General features: G+C 44.5%; 1 protein-coding gene across 3 annotated transcripts in view; it reads right to left on the reverse strand.

Moving 5' to 3' along the window:
• NR4A3 (nuclear receptor subfamily 4 group A member 3) overlaps nucleotides 1-22,532 on the reverse strand; it is a 32,969-nt gene extending 10,437 nt beyond the window's left edge. The window contains exons 1-6 of one of the 3 annotated variants that reach the window (XM_040963548.1): nucleotides 21,546-22,532; nucleotides 17,907-18,036; nucleotides 17,290-17,462; nucleotides 8,500-8,520; nucleotides 6,487-6,668; nucleotides 3,759-3,937 (exon numbers count right to left, since the gene is read on the reverse strand). In XM_040963548.1, the coding sequence (XP_040819482.1) occupies nucleotides 3,759-3,937; nucleotides 6,487-6,668; nucleotides 8,500-8,520; nucleotides 17,290-17,462; nucleotides 17,907-18,036; nucleotides 21,546-22,532 (1,672 nt within the window). Of the gene's footprint in view, nucleotides 1-3,758; nucleotides 3,938-6,486; nucleotides 6,687-8,490; nucleotides 8,521-17,289; nucleotides 17,463-17,906; nucleotides 18,037-21,545 lie in introns of all 3 variants that reach the window. The other 2 variants (XM_040963547.1, XM_040963546.1) reach the window with 2 other exon arrangements.
• Between the last annotated feature and the right edge of the window lie 525 nt (nucleotides 22,533-23,057).

Below are 23,057 nucleotides of genomic sequence, written 5' to 3' on the forward strand. Positions count from 1 at the left end.
AGTTTCTCATAAAGGGCAGAAAGAAGAGGAAAAGAAACAAGAAAAAGGTGGGGGAAAGGAAGAAGAACTGGGTGTAGGGGGGACAGAAAACTCTGTGCAAATCATTAGTGCTACTCAGATTCTTAACACTTCCTTGAAGCAAGACTGGTTAAGCTTCTAAGACTCCGCCTCCCTCTCTGGGCTCCTCTCTTGGTTTAACAACAGTTTACTGGGGGCAAGCCATCCACAGCCATCAGCCCAGGCAATTTTGCACAAGCACCCTATTTGATCAGTGGAGCTGACTCAGATGTCAAGGCCCAGGCAAGCCCACATTCAAACAAAAATTCACATCTACAGTGATGCACATTGTTTCCCAGGCTCTGCTTTTTCTGCCAACCTCTGATGTTTTCACACATTTTAAACTTCCTCCCACCCAAGAGAGAACAGGGAAGGTGTGATGAGCCCAGATATGAGAAAAGAGGTCTTACTTTCTTGTGGGTATAACCACAGCACCTGCAATATCCCCTTTTGCTCAATCTGGCAGGGGATGTGGGTGGGAGCTGCAGCTACCCCATGGTGGAAGCCCAAAGACACCCATCACAAAGCACTTGGCCCATTCGAAGTGCTTATTTGATACCATTGCTCTGCTTCCTCCTTTCAAGTGTCCAGAGGGATAGCCACCAAATATAATGCCTTCTGAAGCCACCACCTGTTTCCTCTTGAGTTTGATTTTGGCCTGCCCAGGAATTTCCAAGAGGAATGAGCAGGCATGTGTCTCGTTTGATAGCAATTCTGTGGCTACTGATGCAAGGGGGATCCGAGAGTCTGTGCTGAGTTCAGTTTGTTTACATCATAAACCCAATTCTCTATTACACTCACTGTCACTCCATGGAATAGATGTCATTACACCCATTTTACAGATGGGGAAACTGATGTTCAGAGACATGAAATGCATTCCTTAAAAGCACATACTGATTAAATCCTGAACTCGGGATCCCAAAGTCTATGTGATTTCCCCCATGTGCAATGGCCTCTTCTTCCAGCGGTCCACATAAAGGGGCAGTAAAAAGAGCAGCTATGACCACAGAACACAGAATGAAGTGGCCACTGAGAGGACTGACATCATTCTCCTCCCAGCGCCTACTCAGTGCTCTGAATTGTTCAGTCTCCTTGTGTTGTAACTAACTGGTCACCCACATGTCTTGGGCTCTTGGTTGCCTAATGATTTCCAGTTAACACGTATATCTAGGAAAGATGTTGGACTGGCACGATGACATAGTAGGTTAAGCCTCCACCTTGTGGTTCCAGCATTCCATAGGGGCACTGATTTGTGGCCAAGCCTGCCAATTTCCAATTCAGCTCCCTGTTTATGACCTGGGAGGGCAGTGGAGGATTGCCCAAGTCCTTGGGCCCTGCACCCCTGAGGGAGACCCAGAAGAAGATTCTGGCTTCAGGTTGGCTCAGGTCTGGCCACTGCAGCCATTTGGGAGTGAACCAGGGAATGGAAGATCTCTCGTGTCTCTTCTTCTCTCTGTAACTTTGAACTTCAGATAAATCTAAATCTTAAGGGAAAAAAATCTAACTATAAAAGATGTGGATCCATGGGTCAACCCTCCTCTCAGCCCCTGCGGTGGAGCTCATTCCTCTTAGTTCCTTTCTCCTCACAATTTGTGCTCAAAACCTGCTGCCAGAGCACATCTTAAAATGTAAGTCCAGCCTATGGCATCCATGGTAAAGATCTTGCATGGATCCCCACTGCTTTCAGGATAAACCCCACTCCCAACTCACTGAGGTTCTTCACATCCTGCCCCTCGCTTCCATATTGGACCAGCAGCATCTCCTGTCACTCTGCTTTTGGCCATTTCCTTCATAAAGCTTGCATCAGCCATATTAAGCAATTTTTTAATTTATCCCTGGAATTTTCACACCTTTGAATTTAGCCTAGAGACATCCTCTGCGTTTATCAGGGACCAGCTGCTGTGCTCACTTCTGAGAAGACTACTTCCCAGTTGGGGTTTCCAGGCACTCTGCAGCCATCCCCAGGTCTCCACCATGCCATGTGACGCTTAGCATCTTGTGCATTAGTTTGCATGTTCTAGCTCTCTGTTGTGTGTGTGTTATCGTTGCTGATAACCCAACGACATGCAGCATAGCACCTAGATCAGTGAACATTTGTTAATTATTTGAGTTCAACACCCATCTCCATAGAAATGTGGCAATGGTTTTATTTACAGAAATCCAGGGCTGCCTCTAATTTTATTTTTATTTTTAAGTGAACTAAGCTCCATACTTCCCATTTTGGAATGTTAAAGAGCTCTAGGAGGAGATGAATGGTTTTGAATTTGAGCTCAAAAGCTTTAGTTCAAAGATCACCTTTGAGCCATTTTCATTCTAGACCTATTGGAGTCACATGAGGAGTGTTGAAGATGTTCATGGAAAATTTGTAGTATGGAAAAAGGTCCATGGATTCCAAAGGTTTTGGCATCAGAATAAATTGATCTTTTAATTTCATTTTTCCACTAACTTTTTGAAATGTTCTCAAGCTTGTGTCTTAAATATGTCATTTCCTTTAGGGGCTCTAGTATGTCATTTGAAAGCCCTCTAAATTGGATAATATTCCTTGAGACTGTACTTGGTTTTGTCTTATTAATGACATAAAGCCTGTGACTATTCCATCAAAAGCAGCGAGCCTCTCAGGTTCTATGTGGAATACTTGTAAGAACCAATTCGCATCTGATTTCCAACTGCCGCACAAGCATGCCATTTGCTTTTCTTTGCCTTCATGTAAACTGTTCAAAGCATGAACCTCTTAAGGCACACAGACACATCGCCCTTTAGCTAACTGGAAATGCTCCAAGAAGTTACACAGAAGCAATGCCTAGGCAAACCAATGCATGTTTCTGATACATCAGCAAGAAGAGGCCATCTGCACCAGAGGATGCATCTGGGACTCCAAAACTCACCGCCTGCCTGAAACACATGTCTTCTGCAGCCCAGAGTACATCCATCTCTGAACTTTAACCCTCGGTTCAACAGCTTAGCTGGTGTTTGGGTCTGACCAAAGGATGGGGACAGATACTAGATCTGAGCAGCTTCCTTTGGAACTGCCATCACTGCCTCACCACACCCCAGTACTGCACAGAAAAAGATGGACTTCCAGAAGTTCTCCTTGGGTGTGTTAAGGAGCCGAGGGAGCTGGGGCTCAACAGCCACAGTGACATAGTTGGTTTCCCTTCTCTTGCCTACCATGCACCACCTGACACCACCAACCTAGGAATCTAAAGATAAAGAGGAAGAGATACACAGAGACAGAAAGTACGTAATATAGACAAGTCACTGAATATGTAACAAATATCTACCTTCCTCAGTTCTCTGGCAATCAAAGCAATGAAATTAAATTGTGTTTTCAATGCCTCTAATCACTAGCACTTTTGTCCTACAGAAATCAGCTAGTCAAGATAGTCCTCCTTAGAAACACTCTGAAAATCACCAGAAAGTTGCTGATCCAGTCACCATAAAGCTCAGCGGAAAGTTGGATGTGTCGTGTTGGTTTTGCTAACAATAACAGATTAGGAAGCCTTGCTGCTAGAAGTATGTAACAACAGGATGTAGATGCATGTCTTTAATTGAGGTTCAACACAGCAGATTTCAGATGAGTGGCAGTCATTTTCCTCATGTTCTAGTGTGTGTAATGACAAAAGTCAGAATCCAGCTTAACAAAGGGAAAGGAGCCGAAGGGGACAGAATCAATCACAGGTCTTTGGCGAGTTGGTGCTTACCTGTAATCATGCTCAGTGCTGATAGGCAGGCTAAGGCTTGGATATCAAGGTTCAGGCTCTGCAAATTTAAGGAAAAGTCTTTAATGGAGTCGAGCCACTCTCCAAATCCACGAAGGCACTGAAGTCGATGCAGGACAAGTCCATTGCAGAACACAAACTTATCTTCAGCAGTGTTCGACCTGGAGGGTGGAGAGATGCGTTACAAGGGTCTGTCTGACAGGAAAACACACAGGCCCCAGGTGACTACAGGCAGTCTTGGGAACTCATAGTGGGGCTGAGAAATATGCCCAGACATGTGTGATTAACAAGACCACACCACATCCTGAAAGAGCCTTAGCCCAGGGAATGGCACCTGCTGTCTTTACTTGAATCAATTGTCGGCTTGCCTGGGCCAGAATGCAAGGGAATGGGTTCTCATGGATCACAGGGGTGAAGCCCAGGGCACTCGTTCTTTCTGCTGTGCATAGGAGACTGTTCCTTCAGGGCTCCTGAGTCAGAGCTTGCCCATAATTTTCCTAAATGTCAAAACCGGATAAGGCCTGAGGCTAGACACTACAATTCCATTTTGTAGACTCTAAAACACCAGCTCCCTGCAAGGGCCAGAAGTCAATCACAAGCTCAAAAGAGGTCTAATATAAAAATGAGTTCTGATTTTATACGACCTTCTCTGTTTTTAACAGGGAGGCTGAAGAGGACTCTTTCTAAAACTATCCTGATAATTTATATTAAGTCCATAGTCATCCTATTCTTGTCTCCCGAGAGGTGCCCTGGAGCTTACAGCTGACGTCACTGCTTGGCAGGGAGGGCTTGGGCACTCCTGTAATCTCTGTTAGTTTCCTTTCCCTTAGCTATCAAACAGGAATTCTGATGGCCACCTCCTAAGATTTGTAGAGGGAATTAAATAAAGAAATTGAAAGTCATATGCAGTGCCCAGAACACAGGAAGACTGAACTAATTCTGAATTCTATGTCATCCTTACTTTAATCTTACCATTCAGATCTCTTGCCACATGTTTATCTATCCTGGCTGACCCATGTACAAGTTAATACCATTCATGTAGTGTGGCTGGTGTGAACAGTTGTATTAATTCCTTCATTCTGCCAGTATTTACTGTGCCATTTCTAGAGCCAGACACTGAAGAAATCTTGGTGAGCAGGACCTATATGGTACCTGCCTGCATGGAGCTAATTATTCCCTTTTTGTGTGCCTGATAGCCAGCACGAGGCTGGCCTGGCTCTGGTGTACATGGGATTGCGTGCACTTGAAGCTAATCAGTGGTACTTTAATTTAACTCCACCCCACTCCTGCTCTGATCTCCCACAGAGGACACACACAGGCTAGAACGATTCAATCTCAAAGTGTAAAATATGGACCCACCAACCACCAGCATCAGAATCACCAGAGCATGAGTTTAACATGAAGATTGCTGGACATCTTCCAAAGCTTCCCAAGCCAAAATAGATGGGAACTAAGCACGGAAACCTGCCCTTTAGAGGAGGCAGGGGTAATATGGATGGATAAGAGGGTAGAGATAATTTTTTCTATGACATTTAGTGAGTTGTTGGTGGAATCCTCTAAAAATTAGGAAGAGAAGCAAGGAAGTTATAATTAAATGTTCTGTGAGAATAAAAGCAGTGATAAACTTTAAGAAAAAAGATGCAAGGAGGGCTTAGAGAGCTGAGATTGTAGTGTTTTGCTCAATCACTTCCTCTTTGCATTTGGCTTCCCTGAGTAGGAGAGGTTGGATCAAATCCTGGGATCCAGGAGCTGTTTTCAGAATAAGCATGGCGGCTGGAAGAAGCTGTGGGAACTGTTGGGAGCCCCAGCAGGTGCACTAGAACAGGAACTTGTGAAATAGAAACTCATGAGTTAAACGCAGTGTTCCAAGGCAAACACTCACTTTCAAGAAATACCTTCAGTGCCAAGAAAATCTTCTGGGACTCCTAGAATATTGGAGCTGCCAGAGACTCCAAAAATCCAATTTTCCCATTTTATAAAGGAGGGATCTGAATATCCAGCGAGGGAAGCAGTGGGCTCAGAGTTTGATTCATGTTAGTCCATGTTAGAATTGGGACTGGAAGTGAGGGGTCCAGGAATGGTGCAGTGTTCTGATTCTTGGATGAAGGGCATTATGCATTATTTCAGTCAGCAAATAGTTACTGAGCACTAATTGCCCTGATTTGGATTTGATTTATAGTTCCAAGGGTTTGTGTTTTGAAGACTAGGTTCCTACTGGTCACTCTAAGAGGTGAGGCTGGAGGGAGATGTCAGGGTCTGGGGCTGGAGTTGGGGAAGGCAGTGGAAGGGAGTTCTCTCAGAAGGAATTAACACAGTTCCCATGGAATGAGTAAGTTCTCAGGAGAGTGGGTGACCAAAGAGCAACCCCAGCTCCTCCCCACTCTCGTGCTGCCTGTTTCACCGAAGGACCATAGGCACATTGATGTCATTTGCTATGATGTGACTTAGCCAGGAGGGGCCATTACAGGAGCCTAGCCCACCCCCATACCATTCTGGCTTGCAGATGTAAACCCAGTAAACCTTGTATCTGAACAAAATCCCACCCTTGGATTTGTTTACTAGTAACAGAAAGCAGACTCCAACAGAACCACATTGCATATTGGCTTCTGAGCAGACTCTCGGCTGATGGTTCATCTAGAAACATGTAAGTGTTCCAGATCCTTTCCAAGGAAGCAATGGATGGATGGAGGAGTAGCATCATAGTCATTACCTGATGGAAAGTCTGAGAACAAACAGCTCCAAAAAAGCTGATTCTATAAGTAACGTCTGATCTTCTTTGGGGAGATCAGTAAATCCCGGAATCTTCTCTGCCCAGCTCCTGGATACATCAATGGAGGCTGTCAGAAGGTTGTAGAATTGTTGCACGTGCTCCACATCCGTGCCCACAGCAGCCTGGTCAGTGGGACAGTACTGGAATACAAACCACAGAGAGTAGTGTGACTCTGTTTTCTTTGAAAATGGCCTCTCACAAGCCTGGTAATGCCCAAATCCTCGATTATAGGTCCCACTGTGTATAAGACCTTTTCATACTCCCGAGCCTCATCTGATTCTCACATTGACCTTGTTGTATAAGGAAGGTGTATTTTTACGATACCATGCCATTGCCAAGCACATCTGTTGAAGTCCCATTAGTGCAGTGATTTTTCAACCTTGACTGGTCACCCTAATAACCCAAAAAGTTCTGGAAAAACATAAATGTCTAGATCCCACCACCACAGAATCTAATGTATCTGATCTGGGATGGGTTTGGCCACGGGGAAATTCACCCAATGCTTCTCTACGTGTGGTCTTTGGACTATCATCATAAGCACCACCTGGGAAGAAGTTAGCAATGATAAATTCAGCCTGCTCCCCACCCCCTCCAGCCTATCAAATGTGGAAAGTCTGGGGCAGGAAGAGCAGAGTTTGTGAGGACTCTAGATGACTCTCATGGCACACTGAGAATCTGAATTAAGCAGCAGGGCACGAGAATGACTTCTACTTGATGGGTTTTCAAGTGATGAAACATATCGGAAAGTAAAGGAAGATAAGCTACCCTTGGCAGAGCCCAAGTAACCATGTGCCATCAGACTCAGGGCTTGAGGCTACTTCAATGAACAAAAATGAATGAAAATTTAAAACTCAGTTCCTCAGTCATATCGGCTGCATTTCAAAGGTGGTGAAGAACGTTCCCATCACTTCAGAAAGATGGGCTATAGAACCCTGATCTGGGGAGTCCCAGGCAAAGAAAGGTAGCAGTTGGAAAAATTCTCTATTCAGCTTTCAGGTACTCCATTAGGTAGTACCATGATTTTCTTTGAGTTCTTGGAGGAAAAACATTTCTGCTTCCAACAGGAAGGTTGATAAAGCAAGATAATAGTCAAGGGACAACCAGCAATGAGATTTAAAAGATATGAGAAACATTCGGGTGATTATGCACACCATTTGCTTTATCTTAATGAAGCTAAGCATGATCTTGCATTTCTTCTCTCAGTTGACCCTCTTGGGGCAGGGATTTGAATCTTTAGTTACACAGATGAGGAAACCAAGGCTCAGAGATGTGAAGACATTTTCCCAAGCTGCACACCCAACCAAGATTGTGGTAAACTAACCAAGATTTAGGACTTGGGTGCTAAGTCCTATAACTTTTGGCTGGTAATGCCTGAGGTTACTAGTTGGTAGCCTGTGGTACCATTTTGAATGCTTGATGGGGCACTTTGCTTTACTACAATTGGAACTTCCTAACCATTTCTTGGCCTTTTGTAATTGGAATCTCCCACATTTCTGTCAACAGCACAGTGACTGGCACGTAACAGCCCTTCAAAAAACACAGCTGTTGACATTTGTTTTTTCAGTGAAATAGTCAGGGTACTGCCGAGGCTTGCCAATCTGCTCTAGCCTGAATGGAGGAAAATTAGCCAATAAGAAATGGGCAACAGCAGCAATTTGCATATTGCAAAACTATCTGGGTGTGAGGAAATGGGGAACCTGCCTAACTCAGTCTTCCTTTTGTTTATGTTCTTCCCAGATGCGGCATGAAATAACTAAAGAGCCATTAGACAGAGGGCCCAGTGACTTTAAACAAAGTTTTGGGTAACCCTTAATATGTGAAACATTATTTCACTTTTCTGAGCCTCAGTTTTCTCCTCTGTAACATGGACACAATCCCTTTTTCAAAGTGTTGTTGTGCTGATCAAACTTAAAATTTCATGCGAAGAGTGGGATATTATAAAACAGGTTTCACAAATGATGGCAATTCTTGAAACTATCCCCAGCACCCTGTTTCTGTATTTATGAAGTGGGGAATGGGCTGAAGCAGAATGTCTATGAATTTCAGCCCTGACTTTGTAAGATCTGTAATTTATTCCTGTGTTCCCCAAAATCACACAGGGATTCTGGGAAGCCCAGGATTGTCTATGATGGAATTGGGTCAAGTCCAGAAGGAAGCAACACTCCTCCCTGGGGACAGGCAGGGGTAGAGCTTGACCACATGTTGTACCTACTTCCATTTCCTTGCAACATATATACTCTTAACTATAATAGACTGGAAAAGGAATTTATACATATATATATATAGATTTTTTTTCCCCCTCTTCCTTTATGACTTTAGTTCCAACAGCATGATGAATTTCAGGACAGGACTCGCTTTTAAAAACCAACAGTACTATAGGGCCAGTGCCATAGTTTACTGGGCTAATTCTCTGCCTGCAGTGCCAGCATCCTATATGAGTGCTGGTTCATGTCTTAGCTGCTCCACTTTTGATCCAGCTCCCTGCTTATGACCTGGGAAAGTAATGAAGAATGGCTCAAGTGGATAGGCTTCTGCACCCACTTGGGAGACCTGGAAGAAGCTCCTGACTCCCAGCTTCAGATAAGCTCTGCTCTGGCTATTGCAGACATGTGGGCAGATGGAAGACCTGTCTTTCCTTCTCTCTGTAAAATCCTGCCTTTCAAAAAAAATAGATAAATAGATAAAATAAATCTTAAAAAAAGGACAACAGTATTACATGTGGAACTCCCAAATGACATCTGGTATGGAATAGAGCAAAGTATAATGGGTTAGGCAAGCAGGCCTTTAGATCTTAGTTGAGGTTCTAGCACAGAACTATTGTGTCACTCTATACAAGTCATTTAACCTCTCTTGCTTTGTTTTCTCTCCAAAACAAGAGTCAACTAAATTAGTAGTCCCTAAGATTATTTCTGGCTTTTACCTTCAATGATTCCAAATGTTGATAAATTGCCCCAGGTATGATGTGATTGCCCAGAATCTCACACTAATCAAGCACCATTTTGTTACAAAACAGTGAGTTAAATGGAGAGAAAAAGACCAAAGGATGCAAACTTTCTCCTAGGAATGAGACCTAACAGCTCCCATCTCCACTGACTTTTATGAAACCCTGGCTCCCAGTTCAACAACCTATGCTTCCAATATTTGTTCAGAACCCATGAGAGCACACAGCTTTTCGCCAGGGTCCACTGCAGGCCTCTGCTCCTGCTGGCTGGCATTTCATGCTTCCTGCACACAGGGAGGTACAGGCTCTGCCTACTCTGTGTGTGTACTTTTCTCTGATGGAGCCCAGTGAGGAGGAAAGTCAGGCTCCTGCCAAACCCTACGGGCTGCACCTGCAGTGATTTCTGGTCTACAGCCCAGAACTCTGGAATCAAACTGGATTCATTCTGAGCGACCTGTAACTCAGGGGGTATTAAACAGAAGATTTGAAGAAACACAGCAAAATACTTTAGGGTCTTCTCTGCCTGGTCTACCAATCCTACTCCCGTGCTCTCCTATGTCATTCTGTCTTTGGGCTACATGGACTTGGACCTGCTGAAGAAAATACAGAAATATTTGTCTACTGATCATGCCAATTAAACACAGACCAAACACAAAAACATTTTAAAAGAGAGCTGTTCCCCTGATTTTTAAATTCCAGCCAGTAGGGATAACTGGTCCATCAGAACTCTGGTTTTACAGTAATCAAGTCAGATTACATGTTACTCACAGCCAGCCTCTTAGTGGAAGTTTCTCCAAAGTGTCTGGAATAATATCCCAAAGCTGCAAACAATAGCAACTGATATTATTGAAGCTATAGAGGGTCCAAACACTTCATAGGGCAATAGTGCAGCTGTGCAGGCCAGACGTTAGCCACAGCCTATGCCTAAAATAAGATATTTACATGGGAATTAAATGAGACCTTTGGCAACATGATGCTGTAACAGCAGAGTGGAATCTAATATGTACTCCATCTCCCTTTCAGCCTTGGCTAAATATGTAAAATACCCCAAGGACATTGGCTTTCTCTTCTCAGAAGGTCACTTTTCTCTGAGCCTTTATATATATAAAAAACTTTTATATAAAACTACATATATATGTTCTTGGGTCCTCACATTTAAAAAAAAATGGTGACTTTTCAAAATTGGCAATGAGACTATTTCCCTCCATATTTATTCTTTTCTGACAATTGCCTACCCCTGCCTCAAGAAACTGAAAAAAAAAATTCCTCTCCCACCACCAAAGACATCTCAACAGTATTTGTTTATTTTCTTTTTCTTTCACTGACAGTTGCGTTACATGAGGGCAGAAGACTTCTTCCCTTATCAACAATGTCCTAGGAACATTGCTTGATACCCTACAGCTGTTCCATAAATATTTGTTAAATTAATTTCTGAACAATATATATACCTCGATTGCTTACCCCTTCCCAATCCCAGGAAAAGCTGGTAAATTCAAGATAAAGATGAATCATGATTATGAATCTCTTATAGAGGGTTCTGAAGCCTTAGCTTGCCAAAGAATCACCTGAGGCACCAGTCTGCTTCCTGTTCCTCTCTGTTCTGATTTGGGAGGTCTGGTTGTGGTCTGAGAACCTGGTTTTAAAGCAAACACTGAGGATCTTCCTGGATTCCAGGCTTTAGGAAATGCTGACCTGTGCCCACATCAGAGTGGCAGCAGGTTGAATGGGTAGAAGGCTGGAGGAGACCATGGGGAGTGCATTTGATCCAATCTCTGCTCCATTTCGATAAGGAAACAATGCCATGGAGGAGCAGAACTGGACAGAACTCATTCTGTGAATCAGTGGCAGTTTGAGAGGGGCTTCTGAGAAGCTTCCAAGCAACCACTGTTTCGGCAGTCTTCCTGCTGCTGACTTTGTAGGTCTAGCATGTGTTAGCCACGTTGTTGCTTATGGGCTATCTTGTTCTCCCTTTAAATGCCACTGGCTGGTGTCTAGTTTTATCTGGGCCATATTTCTCGGGATGTAAGCCTGCTTCTGCATTGAGTAACACCAATTACCACAAACACCCTCGTGCATTGAAAACACTTGAAATGACCAACTAATGAGGACATTAAGTATATTTTCTTGTTAGCAAGTTTGCAGCTCCAAAGCCAAGCTGAGTATCTATATATACACTTGTATCGCTAAACGAAAAGCAACTGTAGGGCAGAGAACTGCAGCATTTCAAGGAGAAACAAATCAAATGTGACATGTTTTGACTGCAGTGATGTTCAAGGATCAGAACTCATTTCTGAGGGAGAGAAGTTTGGCCCAGAGGAGAAGTGGGGGTCCCAGGGCCAGGAACGCTTCCCAAGGAGCTCTCTTTCTGGCCTCTCTAATATTCAGTCCTTCTGGAACTTGGACTGAAACCCTTCTTTTCCCCACAAATGGGGAGGAAACTGCACTGATTCACAAAGACTGAAGTACACCACACTTCAAGCATTCTCTGTTGTTAGTCTGATTCACTGGAGTTAACCAGTGCTGCTAAAAAATTGTGTTCATCAGATCGACTCTTGGGCATAAGCCTGGGAGGGCAGATTCTGACTTCAAGTGGGGTAAAATGTGGATGCCCACTAAAATGTTAATGTTGGTTATCCTGGCAAATAGGATCAGAAAAGGAAGAGAAACTTTTTAGTTTTCATTATTACTTCTAAATGGCTTACCTGCTTAAAAAAAAAAGCCTAATGGATATTACCATTATTGTAATTGTATTAAAACATAATAAAGCTTCTATCTACCAAAAAATACAGTAAATTGACATCAGGACATATAGCACTATGATGAAAAAGAAGTTTGTGGGAGTTCTTCAAAGAGTTGATACTTTGAACAGGCATTTGGCCTAGCGGTTCATCTTCCAGTTGGGATGCCGTCATCTCATGTTGGAGATGGGTTTACATCTAGACTTTGGTTCCCTAGTCCAAGCTTCCTACTAATGCAGACCTCATGGAAGGCTACAGGTGCTGGGTGGAGTGGCCTGGCCTCTACTACTTCCATAAGAGATCTGAACTGAGTTTCCAGCTCTTCGCTTCAGCCTGGGCCAGTTTGGACCATTTTAAACACTTGGAAAGTCAATTAGTGCATGGGAGTTTTCCCTATCTGTCTGTTTCTTTGCTTCTCTGAAGAAAAAAAAAAGTTCATGGAAAAGATGCAGTTACAATAAATATCTATTTGGTATAAAAAACATCCACACATAGTTTTTTTTTCTATTTTCTATTTTTTTGTGATACAAATTTTCCAAGAACTTTTTGATTTGAAAATGCCTCTGATTGTCTTGAGTGATGAGGGCTGAATTTGTTCTAGCTCTGCTACTAACCTTAGGCAAACCTGGTAGTCCCTCTAAGCTTTAATTTTCTCTTAATTTGGATTAGATGCTCTCAAGGTCACCTCCGCTTCTATGAACTTGTAGATATAAAAACTTTCAGGGAAAAGTATTATGAAAATTCAATTTCTGTGAATGCCACTTAAAAATGATACAAAATTATAAAACATATCATACAAAGCTGGGGGCTTGAGTGAACTTATGTAAGATCTATCCAGGCTGGTGCAGTAGCTTAACAGGTAGTCCTCTGCATTGCAGTGCCAGCATTCCATCTGGGAGCTAGTTCTAGTCCTGAATGCTCCATTTCTGATCCAGCTTTCTGCTTATGGCTTGTAAAAGCAGCAGAGAGTGGCTCAAGTTCTTGGGCCCTGCACCCACGTAGGAGACCCATAAGAAGCTCCTGGCTCCTGGCTTCAGATTGGCTCATGCCTGGCCATTGCAGCCATTTGGAGAGGGAACCAGCGGATGGAAGATTCTCTCTCTCTCTCTGTCTCTTTTTCTCTCGGTAAACCTACCTTTCAAATAAAAATAAATAAATATTTTTAAGAGAAAGATCTATATGCTGATGCCTAGCTCTAGGTAGGGATTCAATGAGTTCATTTTATGTCTTCATATTTTGATCAAGAACAAAGCACATTCAATCTTGTTAAATAACGGGTTACTTAACCACATACATTCTCCTCTCTGTCTCTATCTATCTATATATGTAGATAGATGTAGATATGTAAACATATACATATATGCACACATACTTCTGCATGTGTATAAGAACTCATATTTACCTTGGAATCATAAAATCTCAAGAGTTATAAAGGACTACACATCACCCAAGGAAACCTCTCCTCTTTTGAGCAATCCTGTTACTACTCATGTTGATGAACTCATACTTTCACAGCAGCTGGAGCAGACAAGATAGCGCCCCTTCAGGACAAACTAGAAGAGGTCTCTCTCCTTCTCCCCCTAGATCTGCTCTGGGGAACAGGTTCTTTTTACCAGAGGGTAAAAGAATGGCCTCATCCCACCAGATTGTCCCCTTTCTGATTTACATATTTCCAAGTCCTCCTGGCATCCTTTACAAGTTTCTAGCAACAGTGTCTAGGCTAGAGCGTCTGGCCCTCTTCAACCTCAACTTAAAATCTGACTTGATCTACAGTTGAAGTATGATCTGATAGGATAGAGCCTGGGACTGTTGACACCTCCGGTCTCATCCCATTCTGTATCGACTACCGTAACTAAGGCAACTTAGCATCCCTCCCTCTGGCCACACACATACTTTGTTCGTTCATACTGAGAAATCCTGAAGAGCTTCTTAACATGATCTACTGGCAAGCCAAGGCCTTTCCTTTTAAATTCTAAATACCGAGCTTCACATTTATTTTTGTTAACTTTCTCTGTGACGGTTTCAGCCCTTCCTGTTCCAACCTGTCGAGATCACTCTGAATGTTGATACTGACATCCATCATATTAGCGATCCCTCCCAGCTTTCTGTCATCTGCAAATGTGATCAGCATGCTCCTACGCCTTCATCCAAGTTTTCTGATGAAAACTCACTGTGTTTTTTTAAAAAAGTCTTTCCATTTACTTGATTTTGGTCCAATTTTTGATAATTTTGTAAAGCAATCTAAAAGCAGGAGAATCTGAGCTATGAAGTTGAATCTGATTCCAAAACAACACAATGAAAGTAAATACGTTTTGCAAAATTGAGCCAGGCCTCAATGTGACCCTCACTCTGGTCCGGTCAATGTGGTATTTTGGACAAAGCTAACAATTAAATTGGATAAATGTTTGTTGATGAGGATGATGATTCTGGACTCACAGACTGAATGGTACAGAGGCAAGCAAACACACTGGATTGATTTTTCAGTGTGGAGACAGTTCCCAGCTGGGACAACTCAAAGTGCCGGGAGGGTTTGCCATTGAATGACTAATTAGGCCAAGTCAACTGGTAATTGTATAATTTGGGGGGAAAAAGTCACTTTGGGAGCCCCGCTTCTCTGACTGACCATCAGGGGTGATTTCAAATGCTCTAGGATAACGTCAGGTTGTGTGCTGGAGCTTTACTCCAAGCAGTACCTACATACGTGCTTAATTCAGGTGAATTGCACACATCAAAGCAAGGGGTGCTTTAGGGAGGGGGGTCTTCATTCCTGAGCATTTTTTTTCCCCACTGCCCACTGTCACTGAAACCACAGAGGCACTAAGGCTAGGCACTTAAGAGCACAGGCTTTGGGTCCAATTCACTTGGCTCCTAATTCTATTTCTAGAGTGTATTAGCTATATGACTTTGGGCAAAAGTCCATTAGCCTCTTCCAGTTTGAATTTCCGCATCTGTGGAGTGGACATCACCATGCCTACTTTAACAGTGTTGTTGCATAGCACTTGACTTGTCCTGTTTATATTCATTAGTATTGTCAACAATGACACAGTAAGAAAATCCGGCCAAGGACACAGCACACAGGGTACTGTACTAAAGCTTTGACAGGTGTCATCATATTTAATCTTTACAAACAACTTCAGGAGGAAGATGTTATGATTATTATTATGGTTACCCTGCAGCACAGATGAGGAAACTGAGGCATTGCACAGTTCCATCGGCTGGTTGAGGTCATCCAGCTTATCCTTGGTGGCACTAAGACTTTCACCCAGGCCTGCATGGTTCCAAAGCCTAAACTCTCAACAGCGGCATTATTTTGTGACACTATTATTTGCGATTTGAATGCCGTGAAGAGATTTGCGATAACTACACTTGTAATCAGGGTAAGAGTCCTCAACCTTTGGCACTAAAGGCTCTGCCATGCTTCTCGTATGAGTCTGTGATCAGGTGCGGAGGAGGCTTCAGAGCCTGTAATGAGGGTGAGGATGAGGGAAAGAGACTCACAGCAGGGACACCAATCATTTCTGTCAACTCTGCCACCCAGGAAGAGGGCCCATAGCAAAGACACACTTGCACCCTTTGCCAGCCATTCAGCCATAAGCTGCAAATGCTGATGAAAATTGGGAAGGGTGATGTGGCAGTAGCTGCTAGGTCCAATCAATCCACCGGGGATCCCCAAACTGCGGTCATTTATCTGTAAGTCATGTGTTTAAGTTGTCTTCCAGGGGGAATAATGGTTCCTACAGTTCTTGGCTATTTTAAGCAGTAAATGAGACACTGTACCACAGTGTCTAGCGAGTAGGAATTGCTCAGGAATTGTTAACTTTTTCTCTTCCCTTACCTCCTCAGTAAGATCCCATTTTACTAGAAGTTTGCTCTTTTAAATCCTTTCGAAAACTGCCTTATGGGGCTGGCACTGTGACATATCATATTAATTCTCCACCTGCAGCAGCGGCATCCCATATGGGTGCCAGTTTATATCCTGGTTGCTCCACTTTTGATCCAGCTTTCTATTAATGACCTGGGAAAGCAGCATAGGATGGTCCAAGTTCTTGAGCTCCTGCATCCATGTGGCAGCCCCAGTAGGGACTCTTACATTCCTAGCTTCATACCAGCTCACCACCAGCCATTACAGCTATTTTGGGGAAGTAAGCCAGGAGCTAGATCTCATCTGTCCTTCTCTAATTCTGCCTTTCAAATAAAAATAAATAAATATTTTTAAGGAAACTGCCTTACAGTAACATTTACATATACTTTCTCAGAAAATCCTTTCTCTCATGGCTCCCCTTTGTGGTGTCCATATTTGGGGACGATATGTAGAGTTCACATGGCTGGGATTTTATGATATATCCCATGGGAAATTAAAATGTCCATATGTTTTGGTTGACTTAAGTCACAACACTGGTAATCATTTATGGTTTTCAGAAAGTTGTCATCACTCGTGTGTGACTGATGTTCAGAGCACCCCTCTGGGGTTAAGTATTGTAATCATCTCCACTGTAGGGATGAGAAAGCCAAGAGCAGGAGCCAAGAGACACAGGCAGGAAGCAGCAGAGGCGGCGTTCCATCCCAGTCCTGACACCTCCTGATGCTTAGGCCAGAGCTCGCTCCTCTCCATCAACGGTCTAATCCCTTTGAGTAAGCAGCAGGTCAACCAATGCCGATGCAATTGGGGAAACTGCTTAAGGATAACTTGAAGCTTGCCCAGACGATTTGATCACAATATGAAACCAAAACAAAACAAAACGAACAGTAGTCACTTGGTCTAGACCATACAGAAGACCATCAATTGCAGTTCACCTGTGCAGATTTTCATTAGCCCAAACACCCGGAAACCTGCAACAACGGGTACGACAGGTGCAGCTCTGTCAGGGTCATTTGTTAAGGCATTTAGAGATCCAAGAAAGTAACAATTATTTGGTGCAGTGGAGACACTGCATTGCTAAATGAAGGGAGAAATATGGAACAGGTATGAAAACTCTCTAGCAAACTCATTCAGTCCAGGAGTATTACTAGTATCCCACACAGAGTACAGTCACTCATTTAAAGGCAGGATGTAGCTATACTTACTCTGGAATAATCAAGATCTCTGGGTGTTGAGTCTGTTAAAGCTCGGACAAGGGCATTCATCATACAGATGGGAGGAGAAGGTGGACAGGGTTGAGAAGGTTCCTGCTGTAATGGGCTCTTTGGTTTGGATGGCAGCCGACCTCTTCTCCCTTTTAGACTATCTGTCCGCACAACTGATGCAGAGAGAGACACAGAGAGAAAAAGAACCTCAAAGATCATGTTATCAATAGCCATGAATCACAAACAGGAATCCAAACACATTATAGTGGAGCAGCCATTCATGAGCCCAATCAGGTCACAGTGGTGGTGTTTAGAATGAGCTGAAGCAAGCAAAGTGGAAGCCACTCCAGGCTTGTGTTTGGTAATGAATTAGCACTGAAAGCCCGCTTCTTAAGTAGAAAGAAGATGGGTGTACATTAGCTCTCTATTGACTTTTGAGAAATGGAAATAAGCAGTCCTCACTTTTTTTTTTTTAAGCCTAAAAATATGCCACAAGAACAAAATGCTAGAAAAGAGAAACTTGGAAATTCACCACCCCAACGTAAATATTAGCATCCTTTTCAGCAGTATCTGAGAATATGTATAAGAAAGCTGGAATTAAAATATTATCTTCATACCTTCTTTAACCATCCCGACACTGAGACACTTCTGAAAACGACAGTACTGACATCGGTTTCGACGTCTCTTGTCTACGGGGCAGTTTTTATTTGCGAGGCAAACATATTTTGCATTTTTTTGCACTGTTCTCTGTGAAAATATAATACCGAGATAGTCAACTAACAGTTTCTGGAAAGAGGTAGGACCTGACAAAATGTATTTTAATTACAATGTGAAAAGCGACAGCACTATTCGTATAATTAGATAAATTTAATTTCCTAACACGCTAGCCTGCAGGAAAAACAATTTTATTAGTGTTAGCTGCTGACAATGAAAATCATCTTGGATTGTTCTGAAGCGAGTCCCAGGAGACACCCAACTCTGAATGATAAAATCCTATCTGAAATTACCAGGTCAACATAGCATATCTTGGAGGATTAGATTATCTTCACTTTTAATATCCCTTTGGGAACAATTTTCCACTTGTTCTACTCCCCTGATTATTGCTGACCTTATTAAAATAAAATCAAAATTATCTGGGATGTACTGTGTATGCTATCACTTTTGTAAGTCCAATATCGCAATAACTGGCTTTGTCACCCAATAGAGACAAAAATCATCAAAAAGCAAAATTGAGATTTGCCCAGGTACAACATACAGGAAATCATATGTTTATGTCAAATGAAATTCACTTTACCAGCCTGCTCAGTTTTTCTTAAGGAATACATATGATAAACTGGCCACTTCTGATTTTTAAAAGAAAAATCTTGAATTGGCTATTGAAACTCTTTATCACATCCAAGAAAGGATGAAATTAAAAGCCTAGATTTAAAAAGAGTGAGAGAAAGAGACATGAGAATCATATATTTTTAGTGAAAAACCCATTACTAGGTCATTTCATAAATGACTACTGACAGCAAAATAGCCATATGTGGAAGACATTTGGGCTTTGATATAAAAGTAATGTTGTATTTTTCAGGATCACATATAATTTTGAAATGACACATGGAGAAATAATTAAGCATATTTTATGTTCCGGATGTGAAAGAATGCTTGCCTTTTAAACTGAAAATATTTATGCCAATGGCTAGATTTCGCCACTTGGAATGAAATTTTTCATAACTATATTTGGTAAGCCTAGGCTGCACTAAGAAAAAAAAAAGGTTCAGGTAATAGGTTCTATTTCACCTGCAATTTTTCTCCCAGTCACCTGCAAGCATCTTTCACCCAAACATCTTCCAGTGTCTCTTTAGGGATTAACTTCTAAATAGCTGACCTGAAATTTAGCAAAGCCACCCTATCTCTCTCAAACAAACCTTCTCCGTGGGAAACACAGCTCCCTACCACAAAAGCACTTCTGGATTTCCAGTATTTCCAGCTCAGCCGTATGAAAGGAGCCGAGACTCCTGTCTCCCGAATGAAGTTGTCTTGGGGTACGTGTCGTTCGGGTCTAACACTGGTTCTTGCTAGCCTTCTCCAGGCTGTATGCCAGGCTCCGTGCTGGTGGCACGTGTTTCCCACAACCCTGTAGGCTTGCTCCTACGGATGTGTGCCTGTGTGGGGTGACGCAAGGCAGGGCTCATCACAGCAGTCCCTGAGCTCCCATCATTCACTGCACTTCACGTTGAAAGAATTCAATTTAACGGTGGAAAACCTCTGGGTTTAATAAACAGATCCGTGGGGTGGTTCTCTCCTGTTCTGCCTGCCCCCTCCACCTTTTCAAGTATAGATTTGTTTTCAAGGCATTGCCGCAGTAAAAGGGAGCTGTTTGGAACGCTTGATGGATGTTTCTAGATGTATTCTCATGCTGGACCTGGGTCACTTTCCGCTAACTCGGGCCCCATGACTGTGGGTTACTTGTGATCCTCTTGTCCTCTTGACTGTTTTTTTTTTTCTTTCTTTTCCACCTTGCTGCTGCCCGTTTCACTGCCTTTGCGCATTCCCAAAATGCAGACACTGGAAAGCAGTGCTCTGCTAAAGCTTGAGCCATTGGGACAGGGATGACAGATAAACCAAATGACAAAATTAAAAAAAAAAAAAAAAGCTAAGGTTGTGCACTTAAAACATCATCATTCATGGTACCTGCAGGGCGCTTAACATATTGCAAAGCCTTCCCACAAGCTCTTTCCCACTTATCTGCAGAATTCAATTAATAACATGATTGCCATCCCAGTCCAAAAACAACTATGTCTGGTAGTATGTATACTCATCCATAAACATGTGCATTTTAATAAATGCTTCCTAGTTTTCATTTAATAATGAGCTGTTGTTTCATGACTTTAAAAACATGATAGAGTGCTTTCATTTATTTAAAAATCTCATTTGGTACAGCCCTTCTCTGAGTTGTTGTCATTGACAGGAAAGGAAGGCCCACAAAGTGATGTCATGCCCAATGTCATACAATTGGCAGTGACAACTGGGGCACTGCTTCTATTTGAGTCTTCTGATTCTCACTGCAACATGCTACCAGATAAATCCTATTGGTTTCCCAAAAACCTAGTCAGCCAGTTGGCATTCTGCTCTTCCCCTCCCTCGCCTCTACCTGGCACTGGACACTCAGGAGTCACTTGGGTGAGTCTGCAAAGAGTTGAAGAAATGACTGGAGGGGAGGGGAGGGGGGGACAGAAGTACCAGAAGCCTGGGAGTCAAAGCCCAAGATACTGCAGCAAGAGAAAACCTCCCTGCTGAGCCCCCGCCACCAAGCACTGGAAAAAGGAGGGGCCTGCTGGGTCCTTGTGTGCAGCCAAGTGCTGGCTTAAAGCCTGCCCAAGACTTCACCACTCTAGGGTTCAGTTCCTCAGAGGTAAAATTCAAGGGTACTTCAGAAAGTTCTGGAAAAATAGAACTAAGGCCCATGACCCTTATGCTGCAACATCCGCCTTTAAATCTGAGAGGAACAAGGTCTGCACTTGACACCTCGTGTGGGTGGGATGGACACGGGTGTGTGAGTAGGGGAGTTCTTGGAGGGCAGAATGGACCAGTGACACCTAAACTCCAGCTCCTAGTTTCCAAGGAGGCAGCCATCCCAAAATGTACCCCACCAGTGGCTCCTGTCTATTCCAGGGTGAATTACTGTGGGAAGAGCATGCCCTCTGGGATCACACACAGTGAGTTAGCATCCTGCCTCCCTGTCTCTGAGAAGAGAGAGAGAGAGAGAGAGAGAGAGAGAGAGAGAATGAGAATGAATGAATGAATGAATGAATGAATGAATGAATTTTGGACAGTGGATCCATCATTCTGAGCCTTCCAATGAAATAAAGACAACTACCTTCAAGCATGGCTAACAAAACTAGCTCACCAGCACCCCAAAGCCAGTGTTAGGACTGTCTGAGTCTAGAATAGTAGCGTTTCCTGCAAAGATGAAAGCAGGCATACAGGTGTGCTGCACACAGGACAGACAAGAAATGCAATGAGGTTTTGCATCGTGGAAGTCAGAAATTCTGTTGAGAATCAATGGAAAGCTCTCCTAGGTCCTGCCTACCGCCTGATAAAAGTAGCTTAAGAAGGTACCAGGAAGGGCCACAGGCTCTGAAACCCTTAAGGTGAAGCTTCTCACACCTAAGGCTGAGGTCGCTCCTGCACACACACTCACATCCTCCTGAGGGCTGGCTGCTGTTCGGGGGCGGGGATGGGAGAAGGGGCGGGGCGGCACTGCTCACCTTGAAGAAGCCCTTGCAACCTTCGCAGGTGCGCACGCCATAGTGCTGGCAGGCGGCATTGTCCCCGCACACGGCGCACGTGCCCTCGCCCGACGATGAGCTCCGCGTGGGTGGCGACGGCAGGCTGGGGCTCTCTCCCAGCAGGCCAGACGCGGTGGGGGAGGCCGTGATGCCCAGCGGCGGGAAGGGCAGCGCGGTCGCCCTCTTGGCCAGCGGCAGCCCGTACGGGTGGCCCTCGAGCGCGGCAGTCTGGCTGCCCGCGGCGGCCGAGGCTCCCAGAGGCAGGCTGAGCGCGGCGGCGGCCGTCGGGTCGTAGCCCAGGTGGTGACCGCCGGCCGGGCTGGGTGCGGGCGGGTGCGGCGGCGAGGGCTTGAAATGGAAGAGTGGGAAGCGGGCGCCGGTCACCGTGGGCACCGCCTTCATGGGCGGGTCCAGCAGCGGGCCGGGCGCGATGCAGCCCGGCGCCGACGGCAGCGCGTCGTCCCACATCGCCCCGGTCTGCGGGGGGAAGCCCGGCGTGGTGGGGGTGGACGGCGGGGATTGTTTGAAGTACATGGAAGTACTGGGCAGCACCTCGTCTTCCGGGCCAGAGGCGGGAGGAAGAGACGGCTGCTGCTGCGGCTGCGGCTGCGGCGGCTGCGGCTGCTGCTGGTGATGATGATGGTGATGGTGGTGGTGATGGTGATGGTGGTGGTAGCCGTGTGCGCGCCCCTCCTCCATCTTGATCAAGGGCCGCGGTCCAGATGGCTGCATTTGGTACAGGCAGGAAGGTTTGAGGTCGTAACTGCTGGAGTAGCCCTCCATAAAGGTACTGAAGCTGGGCAGGGACGTGGTGGCCGTGGCCGTGATCTCGGCGCCACCGAGCTCCATGGTCAGCTTGGCGTAGTCTGGGTTCATGATCTCCGTGGCGTACTCAGAGCCGTACGTCTGCGCGGCATAACTGGAACCTGGAGGCGAAGGGCTATACTGGGCTTGCACACAGGGCATATCTGCAGTGACAGGGAGAAGGGTCTTTCAGACGCTAGGTCAGGACACCATCCGACCTCACCCTTTCCTTCATTAACTGCCGATGCTGGATCTATTGCTCTGGGATCTGGGAAAAAGAGAGGAAGCCGCATCCTCTCCCCCTCCCGGGAGCAGACTGGAGGCTTCTCACTTTACTCATTTCCTCCCTGGGAAGAAAGCTGAATCCCTGACCCACAAACCCAGCTTCCGCAGGGGAACCTGCCCTGCCTTTCACCAGATCTGGGATCCCTGATGTCTCCCTCTCAGACACTCAGTAGTGTCTTTCGAGATTTGCTCGGAATCCTCTGAAACTAGAGAGCCCTAGCTGAAGGGACAAAGAGAGAGGCACCAATGAATGCTCCGTTGCTTTATTTTTGGGAGTGGTGTGGGGAAAAGGCTGTTGGGTCCTCCATATCACACACACTGATTTGCGAACCTAGGAGCTTAAAAAAAGTGTCCTACGTGGGACTTGCTGGCCCAGAGGGAGTTGGTGACATTCTAACATTT

This window comes from Ochotona curzoniae, unplaced genomic scaffold, assembly GCF_017591425.1.
Source record: "Ochotona curzoniae isolate NIBS_2020 unplaced genomic scaffold, NIBS_Ocur_1.0 scaffold_3208, whole genome shotgun sequence".
NCBI classification, from domain to species: Eukaryota; Metazoa; Chordata; class Mammalia; order Lagomorpha; family Ochotonidae; genus Ochotona; species Ochotona curzoniae.